This window comes from Rhinopithecus roxellana, chromosome 21, assembly GCF_007565055.1.
Source record: "Rhinopithecus roxellana isolate Shanxi Qingling chromosome 21, ASM756505v1, whole genome shotgun sequence".
NCBI lineage: Eukaryota > Metazoa > Chordata > Mammalia > Primates > Cercopithecidae > Rhinopithecus > Rhinopithecus roxellana.
In genome coordinates this window covers 77,658,986-77,674,995 of record NC_044569.1, presented here as the reverse complement: position 1 = coordinate 77,674,995, position 16,010 = coordinate 77,658,986, and the positions used below count along the sequence as shown (strand labels likewise).

At 35.2% G+C, this 16,010-nt stretch overlaps 1 protein-coding gene across 2 annotated transcripts in view; it reads left to right on the top strand.

Annotated features, from left to right (window-relative positions):
* Positions 1–16,010, top strand: part of DSC2 (desmocollin 2) — a 37,845-nt gene that overhangs the window by 10,180 nt on the left and 11,655 nt on the right. For both annotated transcript variants that reach the window (XM_010380897.2, XM_010380906.2), the window contains exons 3-11: positions 445–644; positions 1,606–1,725; positions 3,168–3,323; positions 5,133–5,277; positions 6,200–6,366; positions 9,842–9,976; positions 10,558–10,743; positions 12,933–13,189; positions 13,296–13,438. In XM_010380897.2, coding sequence (XP_010379199.1) covers positions 445–644; positions 1,606–1,725; positions 3,168–3,323; positions 5,133–5,277; positions 6,200–6,366; positions 9,842–9,976; positions 10,558–10,743; positions 12,933–13,189; positions 13,296–13,438 — 1,509 coding nt within the window. The remainder of the gene's footprint in view (positions 1–444; positions 645–1,605; positions 1,726–3,167; positions 3,324–5,132; positions 5,278–6,199; positions 6,367–9,841; positions 9,977–10,557; positions 10,744–12,932; positions 13,190–13,295; positions 13,439–16,010) is intronic.

The window sequence follows — 16,010 nt, the reverse complement described above, 5'->3', positions numbered from 1 at the left end:
CAAACCAATGATAGCATAAAATGTGATGACTGCTTAGCAATAGATGTAAAGAATTTAGTAATAGTTCTGTTTAGTAAATGCGATTTTAGGTTGCTAGATTCTGTGTAACTTCAGGTGTACTTAGGTATTACTCTATGGCTTACTTCTGTTGATAAAGAAAACACTTTTTTGGTTTTGGTTTAAATATTCAAACACTGGACTTCACATATGTTTACTTCAGAGCAAATGTCTCTTCTTTAAGAGAATGTTAAGTAGGTATTAGAAGTGATGTAAGCGTTTAAGCACAACTTAATACACCATACAGTTTTATGTGTCCTTGCAAAAATTTACAAGTGCCAGTATAATTAATTTTAAGTTTTTGGCCCTCCCCACATGCATACATTACTGTTAAAACTATATCCTATGTTTTACTTTAAAAATGATTGCTGTGCATATTTTCTACAGTTAACCTGAAAGAGTGCTTTACAGCTGCAAATCTAATTCATTCAAGTGATCCTGACTTCCAAATTTTGGAAGATGGTTCAGTCTATACAACAAATACTGTTCTATTGTCCTCGGAGAAGAGAAGTTTTACCATATTACTTTCCAACACTGAGAACCAAGAAAAGAAGAAAATATTTGTCTTTTTGGAGCATCAAACAAAGGTATACAAGGCTACATAAATGAAGAAATGATGTCTTTTCTTCAGATATAATCAACATTACCGGGGAAGATATGAAATCAGAAAGGATATGGTATAGTTTGGCTTCAAAAAGAATGAAAACCATGAGGCAGCTTCACAGTGTTTAAAAGGAAAAGGGCTGTGCAACATGGTTCATTCGGGTTGTCATTCCTTTTCTTTTGGGACATAAAATGAGAAATTGGGATAAGGTACAGCATGGGAACATGAGATTAGACACAAAGCAACATTTTTTTTTAGCTTTACCATAGAATGGATTTCTAAAAACAAGTTTTGAAACTCTGGATAAAGAAAGAAAAGATTTTTTTTTTTTTTTTTGCATTCATTTTAGCATAATCTGTGGTCTTAAAACATGATGATTATTTTAGGAGGAGGTTTGGACCACATGCATGCTATTGTGTTGTGACACCCAAGATCAAAATAACTTTTATTCAACCATTAGCCATTCCTCACTGCAGCAGTTTGAGAGTTGTCACCGTGTTTCTCTCCTCATTCTGACACAGATCTCTCTGTTGGTTCCCTGGCTCTGCCTAGTTGCTGGTGAGTGGAAGTTGCTTGTGCTAAATTTAGAAGGGCACATACACACTTATATATTTTCTTTGCATATCTCTCTCCCCTGTTTTTGCATGGCAGTGTGGCAACAGTAATTTTTTTTTCAGTTTTGCTTCTAGGCTTCCAGTTCCATCTCTCTTTCTTCCATATTTCCACCAAATCATTTTCCCAAGAGGATTGTTGTGATAACAGTTAGGACAGTTACTTCTTCATTATCTTTTCGCAGTGTTGATGTTTAGTTTGGTTTTCAAACACTCCCATGGTCTCACCCCTCCCCAGCTAATCCTCATGAGAGGAGAAAGATGTGTCATTGTTTAATGTTTGAGAATAAAGTAGTCATTGACTTTATTGTTTTTCCTGTCTTATGAATTGAGGTCCTAAAGAAAAGACAAACTAAAGAAACAGTTCTAAGGCGCGCCAAGAGAAGATGGGCTCCCATTCCCTGTTCAATGCTCGAAAACTCCTTGGGTCCTTTTCCACTTTTCCTTCAACAGGTACAGTTTTCTTTCTTTCTGCTGTGGAAGTCTGTAGTTTCCATCTCTTACCATTATGACACTGAGTATGAAGTTATTTATAATAGTTGTGTATAAATATATGAGTGAATGAGTACATGTATAATATGTTTCCATATAAGGGTATAAATATATCTCTTTATACTTGCATATACTTTTGTTCAGCTTGCAAAGGCCATCATAAAACTGTAGCACTCAAACACATGGTTCCTTAATGAATTATCATATCAGCAAGGGTATCGCCAAGCCTAGGAATAGCCTAGAAAACCCAAAACTCTCTTTCATAATGAAGAAGAAAATTGGATGAAAGTCCAAATGCCACGAAGGAGGAAGACACATAGGCCCTTCTATCTTTCTATTTCTTGTTCTTGAATCTACATCTGAAATCACACTGGATCCACATTTCTTTCTTTCTCTCTCTCTCTCTTTTTTTTTTTTTTTTTTTGTAGTAATGAGATCTCACTATATTGCTTAGGCTGGTTTTGAACTTCTAGGCTGAAATGATTTTCCTGTCTCAACCTTCCAAAATGCTAGGATTACAGGCATGAGCCAAACATGCCTGGCTCTTTTTCTCTGTCTTTTTAAAATTTTCAGTAGAAACTCCAGCAAGCCTTCTTGTCTTCTTCCACTACTAGTGGCTACTACATTCAGTCTATGACTTTGGTTTATTTTCCCTCAGTTCTTGACATAGCAAGGGAGAATCCTTTTTATACCCCACCAACAAGTTTAATACAGCTGAGAGAAGAGCATATTAAAATTGAGAAATTGTTAGAAAACAGTTGTGTCTGTTATCCTGATATAAAGATAGTCAGGATGTTACTGAGTGGATGAACACAGCTTGGAGGAAATTTGCTTTTTGAATCAAAGATCAGAATATTACACATTCCAAAATATTATTCCATTTCTATTCTCACTCATATATTTTTTTTTTTTTCACTCAGTTCCTGTAAGGAAGATGTTGGCAAAGAACAAAAAACTCATTAAGGAAGTTATTGTCCACATTTTTGCCCTGCAGACAGTACACTTTAAGCTCTGTTCTTAAATGTTATATTACATATAATAAAAACTCAGTTTTTTAAAACATTGACAACAGAATAATTTTCCATGCTCAGAATACTTTGTTTTCTAAGACAATAAAAGTCTCAAGTGTTTTTTCCATGTATAGACACCATCTATCCTGTCAAATATTCCCTTAGTTATTCTGGAGAACTAAGATGCACTACATTATTTTACTCATGCCTTGCTCTTAAAATTTCTCAATTGGACTTTCTTACTCTGTTTTTTTTTGTTGTTGTTGTTTATACATAATAATAATAAGGGCAGTTATTTAAACTAATAAAATGGCAATGAGATTTCATAAATATATAGATGAAAGTTCTGCTGAAATAAAGATTTGTCTCATGTATATATTATCTACTTTCTAGGTTCAATCTGACACAGCCCAAAACTATACCATATACTACTCCATAAGAGGTCCTGGAGTTGACCAAGAACCTCGGAATTTATTTTATGTGGAGAGAGACACTGGAAACTTGTATTGTACTCGTCCTGTAGATCGTGAGCAGTATGAATCTTTTGAGGTAAAGTCTAAAATGTGTGTACTGTATTTTTTTTTTTTTTTTTTGAGACGGAGTCTTGCTCTGTCCCCTAGGCTGGAGTGCAGTGGTGCGATCTCAGCTCACTTGCAAGCTCTGCCTCCTGGGTTCACGCCATTCTCCTGCCTCAGCCTCCCGAGTAGCTGGGACTACAGGTGCCTGCGTGTGTATTGTATTAGTAATGATGATGCTTGGCCATTTTGTCTCTCATTTGCAATTCATTTAACCTTTTCTGTTTTCTGAGTTTGTCACCAATGCTCTGGCTACTCCCTAATAGCACAGAATTGACTTGAAACAAAAAATATTTTCACAGAATAAATAATATTACATTCCATTAGATTGTTCCTGGTATTATGGTTTTACCATTTATTTTTTCCCCCACAAAAGTATCACTTTGAAGTACATTTTTTTTTTTTTTTTTTTTTTTTTTTTTTTGAGACAGAGTCTGGTTTAGACGCCTAGGCTGAAGTGCAGTAGTATAATCTCTGCTCACTGCAATCTCTGGCTCCTGGGTTCAAGTGATCCTCCCACCTTAGCCTCTCGAGTAGCTGGGATCACAGGCGTGCGCGATGATGCCCAGCTAACTGTTTGTATTTTTAGTAGAGATGGGGTTTCACCTTGTTGGCCAGGCTGGTCTCAAACTCTTGACCTCAGGTGATCTGCCCATGTCGGCCTCCCAAAATGCTGGGGTTACAGGCCTGAGCCACCGTGCCCAGCCAAGAACAGTTACTTAGTTGGCACACAAAGATCTGTGAACCTCTTTATAGTATGGTGATACCATAGGAGGTAAATGAGGTTCAGTCATTAAGTAAACCTCAGTACCTTGGCAAAGGGAGAACGTTAGTTTAGGGGGAGCAGGTAGGGAGTGTGACAGTGCTTACCTAAGCTTATTCAGTCCTTTAATCATCTGGTTAACTTCCTTTGCTGGAAAGCAAGTTAATATGAAATAATTTAATCTAATGCTGGTTTGATTTCCCAACAGGACTTGGTCATTTTGCTTAAGTCGGTTTTAATTATTTTATTTCTATTTTGGATGAATTAATTATTCATTAGAAGAACAAATTAATCAAATAAGATAGGCAAACTTTGAATAAAGTATTTAGGTTTAGAATTGCCATGGCCTGGCCTTCTAAGTACCTAGGATGTTCTGGCCTTTTTATGATAGCTGTTATGAGAAAATTGGTATTGAAATTCATATTGTAAAAACAAAAAAATTAAACTGTATTCCACCACAATTTACCACCATTCATTTGCTTCATTTCTGATTCACACTTTTTAAATTAAAAATTCTTTTGAAAAGACTTACCCAAATGTAACCATTGATATGCCTAAAGTCCTCATTAGTAGAAAATAGGATAAGATCCCAGTTAACTGTACCTGGAGAATTTGTAATCCTACAGGATCCCAAGTTCAGAAGGATCCAGAAAGTTGTATTTAAAATCCATGCACCTGAACCTTTCAAACAAAGCAAAACAAAAAAGTCTTCAAGGCTGTTTGGGAAAATAACAGTAAAAATTGTTACACTCATGAACAACAGCATAGTAATAATGAAGAAACTAAAATTATCTTTGATAAATTTAAACAGGTAAATTTAAACATAAAATGCTATATTAAATCATGAAATTAGGCACCTCTTTGGCATTAAAATTATATCCATATCCCAAAACAATAACAAATGGTGAGACTCACACTGTAATTCTGAGCAGTCTCCAAATTAAAGCCAAAGTGAATTTGAAGCACACCTCATTTTAAAAGATTATTTTCATTTTTCTCCTTATTTTACTCTTTTCACAGATAATTGCTTTTGCAACAACTCCAGATGGGTATACTCCAGAACTTCCATTGCCCCTAATAATCAAAATAGAGGATGAAAATGATAACTACCCAATTTTTACAGAAGAAACTTATACTTTTACAATTTTTGAAAATTGCAGAGTGGGTGAGTATCTCCTTAAACAATATATGGCAAATTAACTGTGTTTCAATTCATACATTTAGTTTCACTATGTCCATTGGGAAGCAGCATATCCCAGCGGCAAGAATAATGGACTCTGGGTGGAATTTTACTCTGCGTTTCACTAGCTATGTGACCCTGGGCAAATTTCCTAATCTTGGCAAGTCTAATTTCTTCATCTGTAAAATGGGTTATCAGTATGCCAGATTGTTATGAAGATTAAGTGAAGCTCAATACACAGTGAATGCCAAGCACAGTCTATCAAATAGGAGTTAATAAATGTTATGCTATTGTCCTGTGGAAGGATGGATGTAAGAGAACATTGCCCAAAAAGAATAAGTCTTTCACTAACTGGAGATGTAGTCTTAAAGATATGTATGGATGTTCTCTAGGATTAAATGATTGCCAGTGTTCTGGGCATGATTATTAAAGTCACTGAGAATAATACAAGCGTTTTCTCAGTCCTGTGAAAGTGGTCCGTTTTAGCTAAAAGTCAGAATGCAGTTTTGGAGACCTTCTCTAGAAAGGTTTAAGTGAACCATGCAGTTTTAGAGAAAACTGACTCCTATAATCAGTCTAAGCACAGGCTTACTAACAGAGAAAGGTTATAGAATAATCAGAATTGTTTAGTCTGAAAATACATGGAGGGATAGTATCAACATTTATAAAATCATACATTAAATACAGTAAATATGAATATGATCACCCAATTTGAAAATGCTAGTATGCCAGAATATTTGAAAGGAAGTGATACTGTATGGAGAGGTCTGCAAATTTATAAAAGCGATGACTTTGCTATGTAATAATGTGGTCCAGAGCTTTTTTGAGGTGGGTGAAGAGGAATGAAATAAAGGGATCATAGAACATGCGAATGTTTTGGAGATTAAAAAGGACTTTTCTTCTGTAGGCACTACTGTGGGACAAGTGTGTGCAACTGACAAAGATGAGCCTGACACGATGCACACACGCCTGAAGTACTCCATCATTGGGCAGGTGCCACCATCACCCACCCTATTTTCTATGCATCCGACTACAGGTGTGATCACCACAACATCATCTCAGCTAGACAGAGAGGTAACGTAAACATTAATAAAACCTGATTATGACGTGGCTATTCAATAGTATCTGTATAACTCCTGTAGATGTGTTTTTGAAAAGTATGTTGTGAATCTTGTTTTAGAAACATTATTATTTTATGTATGTTAATAGAGATCACTAAATAACCTTGGAGTATGCTGGTTTTGAACTGCTAATTCATTCTTTTCTGAATTATATGTTTCATACCATCAAATTTCCTAATATAAGTGTATTTACAGTATTAAAACAAAATGTCAAATATGAAAAGTGAATCTTTTAAATATATGTAGAAATTTGTTATCATCTTTCCAACAATCTCATCTACATTCTACCACTTACATAGATGAAAAGACAGTTTATGGCTCTCTAATCTCTGGTTTCCCATTTTCAATCAACTGCTAGAAATCTTGATTTGGATGTCTGACAGGTACCTAAGATGTAATAAATCTAAAATTTAACTTGCCTTCTTTCTTCTAAACATATTTTCCTTTCTATGTTTTCTAGTTAAAAAGACATTTATATATTTTTTCTCTATTAATCATTTTCTATTGTCACCTTGGAGTCACGATCTCCAAATTGTATTTGATGTCTCTTGGCCCACCTGAATCACATCACTTCCCAAAGCATGTTTTTACCTCCTAGATTGTTTCGTATCTATATTCTGTCTCTTTCTACTGCAATACTCTAGTTTAGTAATTCATTCACTTAGTTATTCAACTATTACCTCCTCCATGAAGCATTATTCATCTAAATTCTTATAGTAATTTCTGTATCCTTATTTACTATATTTATAATCCTTAATCTTAAAATACAGTAATAGATGTTTATCAGGTATTTTATTTGATTCTTAAATCTTAAATCTTCAGATTAATTTTCTCTTCCTTCCTCTATCCCTCATGGATTAGGGTAGTGGTTCTCAAAAGCTTTGGTCTCAAGATCCCTTAACAATATTGAATATTGTTGAAAATCCCAAAGATCTTTTATTTATCTAGTTGTATTTATCTATATTACCTGATTAATGCTTAAAACTAAGGAAAGTCTAAATTATACATTAAGTTAAATATTAAAAATAGCAATAAATTAATTGCATGTTAACAGTTAAAATTCTTATAACAGTAAAAATTGTTACACTTGTTTTTCTTTTTGTACCTACAAAATAAGTACATTTTCCAAAATAGTACAATTTAGTGGGAAGAGTGGCATTGTTATGCATTTTCCCAAATGTTTTTAATATTTTGCTGAAGACAGGTGGATTCTCATATCTCCTTCTGCATTTAGTCTGTTACAATATGTAGTTTTAGCTGAAGCATACATAAAGGCAATCTGACATGATATAAAATTAGAAAAGAGAGGAGTATTTTAATGGTAATTACAGATCATTGTGGATATTATTCTTTGATACTACATGAAAACTTGTCAAGGAGTAGCTAGTTTCCTAAATGTTTTTGGTAATGTGGACTCTGAAGCCTCACCAATGGCCTTTTGTACTTTATTACATTAAAATCCATTGCTCTATCTTACGCTGTGAGTGACCATTTTACCAATATATCATTCTATATTGTGCATTGGTCATTTGGAAAATATTGGTTCATTAAGTAATGCAGAGCTTCCAAATATTGACACATTCCATTAAATAATATGAAAAAGATTACCTCTTTACTCCCATTGATATCACATTGGTTGATAAAGGTTTTCCAAGATTCTCGTTTTTGTTTGAAAACTCCAATTTATCATTGGCAACAAATAGTTGTTTTCCCTGAAGTGACAGATTAACTTTATGTTTCACAAAATGCCTTCATAAAACTATAGTCTGAATAGCCATAGATGTCTATGTGAAACAATGTTCTATGGGGGGAGCCGGGGAACAACTCAACAGCTTGTTCAGCTCCCAAACCAAACAACCACAGAAGTGCTTTTCTTTGAATAGATTCTTCTGAAAGAATCAGTTGAAAACACTTGTCCAATGAAGGAGTTTACCCAGTGGTGCTCTCTGGTAACTTTTTGACCTCAGGATGCCGGTTTTCTTCAGTTGCCTACAACCTTTTAGTCCCTTTAAACATCAGAATTTCTCTTCCATCTGAAGATAGCACAAGTTAATACTTAGGGTATCAAACTTCATTTCCTTGTTTCATTAGCCAGTTAATTATTTCCAATAAATTTTAGTTCACTAAAAACAAAATATGTATTCCTTCTTGAAAGTACAGTAGCATGATGTTTTAAAATTTTTCAGTTGAAATAAGGCCATTATTTTTCAAGTCTACACATGTGATTGGTTGTGAGGGAGGAGTAAATTTGGAAGATTATGTGTGTAAAAAGCAGGAAGATCAAGAGAAAATTTGGTTTTATTTTAGATAATGCCTGAGGAAAAGAAAGTTTCAGAGGTGATGGAATTAAGTGAAGAATCTTTGTAAGAGAAGGGTGAACATTCTAGGTAGGTGAGGATAGATTTTCACATACTATTTTGTCTTATGAAAAGAGATAAACTAGGTAGGAAAGGTAAGCATTACCATCTTATAGAAGAAGAAACCTAGACAAAGTGAATTTTCCAATTGCCCAAGATTGTGTCTCTTATTTGTGGAGCTGGAAATAGAACCCAAGTCTCCTAATGCTCAGTCCGGAAAGCATTCTTACTGTATTGTTTTTAATCCTCTGATATCTCAATCACTTATGATAAATGAAAGTTATAAGGAGAAACACTTCAAAATATTTAAATGCTTTAGATGTTTAAAAGTATTTTTTAAGGTAGTGATGAGTTTTCAACAAAATCTGATAAATTGAAAGCCTTAAGAGCCAGACTCTATTTTCCACAGAAAGAAAAAAACTACATAGCCCCAGACCTTTGTCTTCATATCAATTTAAATGATCTCTTAATAAATGTAGCATAAACCTGTAAAATCTACATTTTTTGCAGGAAGAAATTTCATTTTATTGTTTTATTAAAAGACTATTATAAGAGTCATTGCTATCTATTTTTTTGAACATAAGGCTGTACTTTGGCTAGGAGATAAAGGTTTTGATTAATTACCAGGCAGTTTTAAATGCACTTATGGCAAAATAGCTCTTCTTTTTCTGTTGAATAAAGACAAAACCAACTGATTCTATATTCTGTAAGTTAATAGCACTAGAAATTTGAGAAACTATTCAATTTTCTTAAGTTGATTAAAAATTCCTAGTGTAATTCTCCTGCCTCACTTGAACCCAGGAGGCAGAGGTTGCAGTGAGCCAAGATTGCACCACTGCACTCCAGCCAGGACAACAGAGTGAGACTTCGTCTCAGAAAAAAAAAAAAAAAAGAAAGAAAAGAAAAGAAAAATTACTAGTGAGAGAAAATTCTTCTAATACATGAATGCTGTGAAATGTAATAATGCACTTCTTAAATTCTTAGTGCAAAAAAATTATGGAGTGTAAAGTAAGATTTCAATTATAATGTTAGTGCTTTCACCCAATAATTAAATTCTTTTTTTGCTTTCAGTTAATTGACAAATACCAGTTGAAAATAAAAGTACAAGACATGGATGGTCAATATTTTGGTCTACAGACAACTTCAACTTGTATCATTAATATTGATGATGTAAATGACAACTTGCCAACATTTACTCGTACTTCTGTAAGTGTATGATATTAATTAAAGAAAAATATATAGACCAGTTTTAATTGTTTAATATGCACATCTCTGGCCTGGCGCAGTGGCTCACGCTTGTAATCCCAGCACTTTGGGAGGCCAAGGTGGGTGGATCACCTGAGGTCAGGAATTTGAGACCAGCCTAGCCAACATAGTGAAATCCTCTCTCTACAGAAAATACAAAAAATTAGCTGGGCATGGTGACAGGCACCTGTAATCCCAGCTACTCTGGAGGCTGAGGCTGAAGAATCGGCTGAATGCGAAAGGCGGAGGTTGCAGTGAGCTGAGATTGAGCCATTGCACTCCGGGCTGGGCGATACAGTGAGGGTCCATCTCAAAAAAAAAAAAAAAAAAGAAAAAGAAAAAGAAAAAAAATGCACATTGCCATCCAGCCCTCGTGATTTCAAATGAAGTGCTCCAATGACATTAAAAGTTGTATAGTGCTAGGGTGTTACACCATGTAAATATAGTACTTTGGAAATTAGAAGAATGGGATTTACTTCACATGGTGTTCTATTTTTGTGAGAGTTACTAATGAAATTTTTTGTTTGTTTTTATTATTTTAGTATGTGACATCAGTGGAAGAAAATACAGTTGATATGGAAATTTTACGAGTTACTGTTGAGGATAAGGACTTAGTGAATACTGCTAATTGGAGAGCTAATTATACCATTTTAAAGGGCAATGAAAATGGAAATTTTAAAATTGTAACAGATGCCAAAACCAATGAAGGAATTCTCTGTGTAGTTAAGGTAAGAATAAATTAGAACATTATTTGTAGTTTATAATATTATAGAATAGCACGCTAGAATTTAATGGAAAGAAAGGAATTCTGACAAATGTAGGAATAAAATAGGTATATAAGTAAATGCAAATGCTCTGTTCTTCATATATAATGGAAAGAATATATTAGTTTTTGATAATCTTTTGTTCAGGCATGATTTTTTTTTAAAGTCCATATAATACAATATCTATTTTGTAACTAATATCTTTAAACAGTTCGAAAACTAGCACAGCTTTGCTGCCACTGGGACAGTTCTGGACTTTTCATAGCCCAATTTTTCTGTGTTTGGGCCAAGGAGGCTTCACTTACTGAATTTCCCAAACGAAGAGTTACTCTTGGTCAGCCCCATGGAGAGGTTATTCGTAGGTTTGTTCATCATGTTCAGTTTATATTACATCCTTAGCATACAGGTTCAGAATGAAAATCCTCAATCATTCAAAGATGAAAGCACTTCTAAAACTTCTTTCTAATACTATTCCAGGAGCCAGAGTTAGTGCATAAAGCAATCTGAGCTCCTTTGGCCTTGGACAAATTTATAGACTTATTTCTGCTGCATCTTTAACTAGAACATGGTTTTACAGTGGGTCTATGCCATTTTCCTTTTGTATATATTCACAAGGAGCATGGATTAAAAAATGATGAATCCATTTTCCTTACGATGATGAAAATCAGCTGATGTTTTTATATTATTTTCTCTGTTTTAAAATAGCAAAGAAATTTCCTTTAAATCTTGCCTCTTTCTTCACCTAACCCCTCCTCTAATCCTTGGTATTCTCAGAAGGAAATTTATCTGTGTGAAGTCCAAGACCTGAAAAAATTTCTGTCTTCTGGGACATGGTTTCACTAATTCTCATTACAACTACGTATCAGGCAAGATAAAATAAAACCTTTTATTAAATGTGTTCCTGTCTTTAAGACAGGAACTGGAATGGAAGACACACATAAAAAAAGAAAATATGATGCCCATAAGCTTTGTATTTTCTTGCCTCTCTCCTCTTAAAAACATTTTTAAAAATTTACCCATTTTTTTCTCTTCCTCAAACCAGGTACAAATAATTTTATTCATCTTAGGAGGGTAGGACAAGCTGTCCTAAAATTTATGGTGTAGCAAATAACTATTGGTTATAGTATGAATCCCCTAAAGAAGTATCTCATGTATTAACATCCAGGAACCCTCATTAAATACTCTCTGAAATGCCAGGCATGGTGGCTCATGCCTGTAATCCCAGCACTTTGGGAGGCCGAGGTGGGTGGATCACGAGGTCAGGAGATTGAGACCAGCTAACACGATGAAACCCTGTCTCTACTTAAGATACAAAAAATTAGACGGGCGTGGTGGTGGGCACCTGTAATCCCAGCTACTCGGGAGGCTGAGGCAGGAGAATGGCGTGAACCTGGGAGGCAGTGCTTGCAGTGAGCCGAGATGGCGCCACTGCACTCCAGCCTGGGAGACAGAGCTAGACTCCATCTCAAAAAAAAAAAAATACTCTCTGAAATCTTCATCAATACCTGTTATACTACTTATCTTAAATTTGCCATTGAAGAACAATTTTCTGTCCTTTTTTTTTGCCAGCTTTACCCAAGTACTGAATCAGTGGGAGGACTCCTCTCTTTCCACCGCCACTGGATTTCTGGGTGTATTAGTCTGTTCTCACATTGTTATAAAGAACTACCTGAGACTGGATAGTTTATAAGGAAAACAGGTTTAATTGTCTCACAGTTCCACAGGCTGTATAGGAGGCATGGCTAGGTAGGCCTCAGGAAACTTATAGTCATGGCAGAAGGCAAAGGGGAAGCAAGCACATCTTCACATGGCAACAGGAGAGAGATAACAAAGGGGAATGTGCTACACACTTCTGAACAACCAGATCGTGTGAGAACTCACTCACTATCGTGAGAACAGCAATGGGGAAATCCACTCCCATGATCCAATCACCTTCCATCAGGTGCCTCCTCCAACATTGGGAATTACAATTCGACATGAGATGTGGGTGGGGACACAGAGCCAAACCATATCACTGGATATATGTTTCATATTCTCGTGGTTATTCCCAACACAGCACTTACATATTTCCAAATGTAACATTATATATACTCATTAGCATTGCCAAATATTAAATGAGTTCATCTGATTTTTCAATACATTTGCTTTTGTAGCCATTGAATTATGAAGAAAAGCAACAGGTGATCCTGCAAATTGGTGTAGTTAATGAAGCTCCATTTTCCAGAGAGGCTAGTTCAAGATCAGCCATGAGCACAGCAACAGTTACTGTTAATGTACAGGATCAGGATGAGGGCCCTGAGTGTAACCCTCCAATACAGACTATTCGCATGAATGAAAATGCAGCAGTGGGAACAACAAGCAATGGATATAAAGCATATGACCCAGACACAAGAAGTAGCAGTGGCATAAGGTACTTACCATTCTATCTGAGTTTTAAAATTTATAGCTTATTTTGTTACATTGTTATAATTTAGCATATGATAAATTTTATTATTTTAATTCATCATTACCAACAGGTATAAGAAATTAACTGATCCAACAGGGTGGGTCACCGTTGATGAAAATACAGGATCAATCAAAGTTTTCAGAAGCCTGGATAGAGAGGCAGAGACCATCAGAAATGGCATATATAATATTACAGTCCTTGCATCAGACCAAGGTAAGAATTTGTCTTTAAGCAAGCTACATACTTCCTCAGCTACATACATCTTCAGTGTTTAAGCCAACAGTATACGTTTTAAAGCTGGGTACATGCACTCAATTTTCATATCTCTCAATGATAATATGAAGTAAGAAGTTTACTATAATTTGTTAACTCATGTCTGCTTTCTAATAGCCTTCTCAGTTTTAGATGTAATTATAAAATAATTTACTCATAGAAACACTTGAGACCATAATTTATTAAAGTTAAAATTATTAAAAAATGAGAAAATTATTTTAGTAAAACTTGTTTCTGCCGAGTGTGGTGGCTCACACCTGTAATCCCAGCACTTTGGGAGGCCAAGGCTGGGGATACTTGAGGTCAGGAGTTCGAGACCAGTCTGGCCAACATGGTGAAATTCCGTCTCTACCAAAAATATTAAAAATTATCTGAGTATGGTTGCACACACCTGTAATTCCAGCTACTTGGGAGGCTGAGGCAGGAGAATCGCTTGAACCCGGGAGGTGGAGGTTGCAGTGAGCCGAGATCACGCTACTGCACTCTAGCCTGTATGACAGAGTGAGACTCTGTCTCAAAAAAAAAAAAAAAAAATTGTTTCAATGTATCTACTTATTTTGCTTAAAGTGTTCACTTTGGTAGGAAAGTTCATACAGGGAGAACATACTTACATAGTGCAGTCCTGGAAAATAGCTATAACTTTTTACAGGAAGTTGACAATTTACTTGGGGGTTAGAATTCTGATTAAAGACATTATATTAAAACAATTCATGGTATATTTATGATGATGGTAAATAAATAGTATATTATAAAATTAGAGAGACAAACACTATGAATTCATATAATCATATAAAATGTAAAATTATGTTCTGTGCATTCAATAAAATTGAGAGAAATATGAGTCTGATGATTATATATGAGATGTGTTTGGTGCATAAAATATAATTTCTATAACATGAATTTGGACTTTGTGTCTTTGTAAAATAAGTAGGCGAACTATAACAAACATAAGTTATTATACTATAACTTGCAAAATTAGAATTTAGAAGTGATTTTGGAAGATGATTTACGTATTCCAGTTCTCTGTAAATTAATGATAAATGACTCAGTTTGCTAAATTGCTAAAGTTGTAATCATTATTGATTTATCTTTAACTAATTAAAGACTGTCCTTTAAGCCCTCAGATTCTCATGTCTTTTTGCCAAGAAATACTTGTTGGTCAAAGGCAAATGAAAAGAAAAACAAAATAACGTGAAACTCAAATCCATTATTTTTTTAACGGCACTTGGGAAATAGTTGATTGACAGTTGAGATAAAAATTGCTGTCTGAAATTAGAAATTTTGCCTATAATTTTATTCGACCTTCTCCTCTGTTGCAGAGGAGTTCGAATGATTGAGAAATCAAATATTTGTTAGGGAATTGAGAGGGGCACTGCTCATCCTCACTGCGACATAGAATAAATGTGTAATGAGGCCGTTGCCCTGCATTTATTTATTTATTTATTTATTTTTTATTTAAGTTCTAGGGTACATGTGCATAACGTGCAGGTTTGTTACATATGTATACTTATGCCATGTTGGTGTGCTGCACCCACCAACTCGTCAGCACCCATCAATTCATCATTTATATCTTGTATAACTCCCCAGTGCAATCCCTCCCTCCTCCCCCCTCCCCATGATAGGCCCCAGTGTGTGATGTTCCCCTTCCCGAGTCCAAGTGATCTCATTGTTCAGTTCCCACCTATGAGTGAGAACATGCGGTGTTTGGTTTTCTCTTCTTGTGATAGTTTGCTAAGAATGATGGTTTCCAGCTGCATCCATGTCCCTACAAAGGACGCAAACTCATCCTTTTTTATGGCTGCATAGTATTCCATGGTGTATATGTGCCACATTTTCTTAATCCAGTCTGTCACAGATGGACATTTGGGTTGATTCCAAGTCTTTGCTATTGTGAATAGTGCCGCAATAAACCTGCATTTCTTTTGAGGAGGGTGGGAGTCACTGTGTTACTGTCTGTGAGGGAATTGTGAATCAGTAATTCCACATCTTTTTACTTTGCGAATTGAATGAACTGAGATCATACAAAAGTGTGTCATTTTTTGAAAAACCTTTTTCTAAAATCTATACTGGCTAATTTCCTTTGAGTTCTCCCTGCCACTCCCTAATGGAAACCTCTCCTCATGGATACTGCTCTCTTGGGCTGGTGCTCACTTCCTGCCCACCTACATCTCCACAGCAATTGCTTCCTCTTTTTAAAACTCTCTCAAGGCTTCTATGTCTAAACTTGCCCACACATTCCTGCATGCTTTCTGGTCTTAACTGCCTTCTCCTCTCCTAAACATATGTATTTCTTAAGCTTTAAATTCAACTTATCTTTCCTTCTTAACTTCTTAATCTTAAATTCTCTTGGCAGTTTCACCCAGGAATCACCTCTATCTAGTTGAGCTTGAGATTAATGTTTCTATTGTATTATTCCAGCTGTTAGAATGGGGTTACTTGCAACTGTTTTAAAACATTTGACCGAAGAGTGTCATGCACATAAAGTGTGAAACCATGGATAGTGCACCTCATG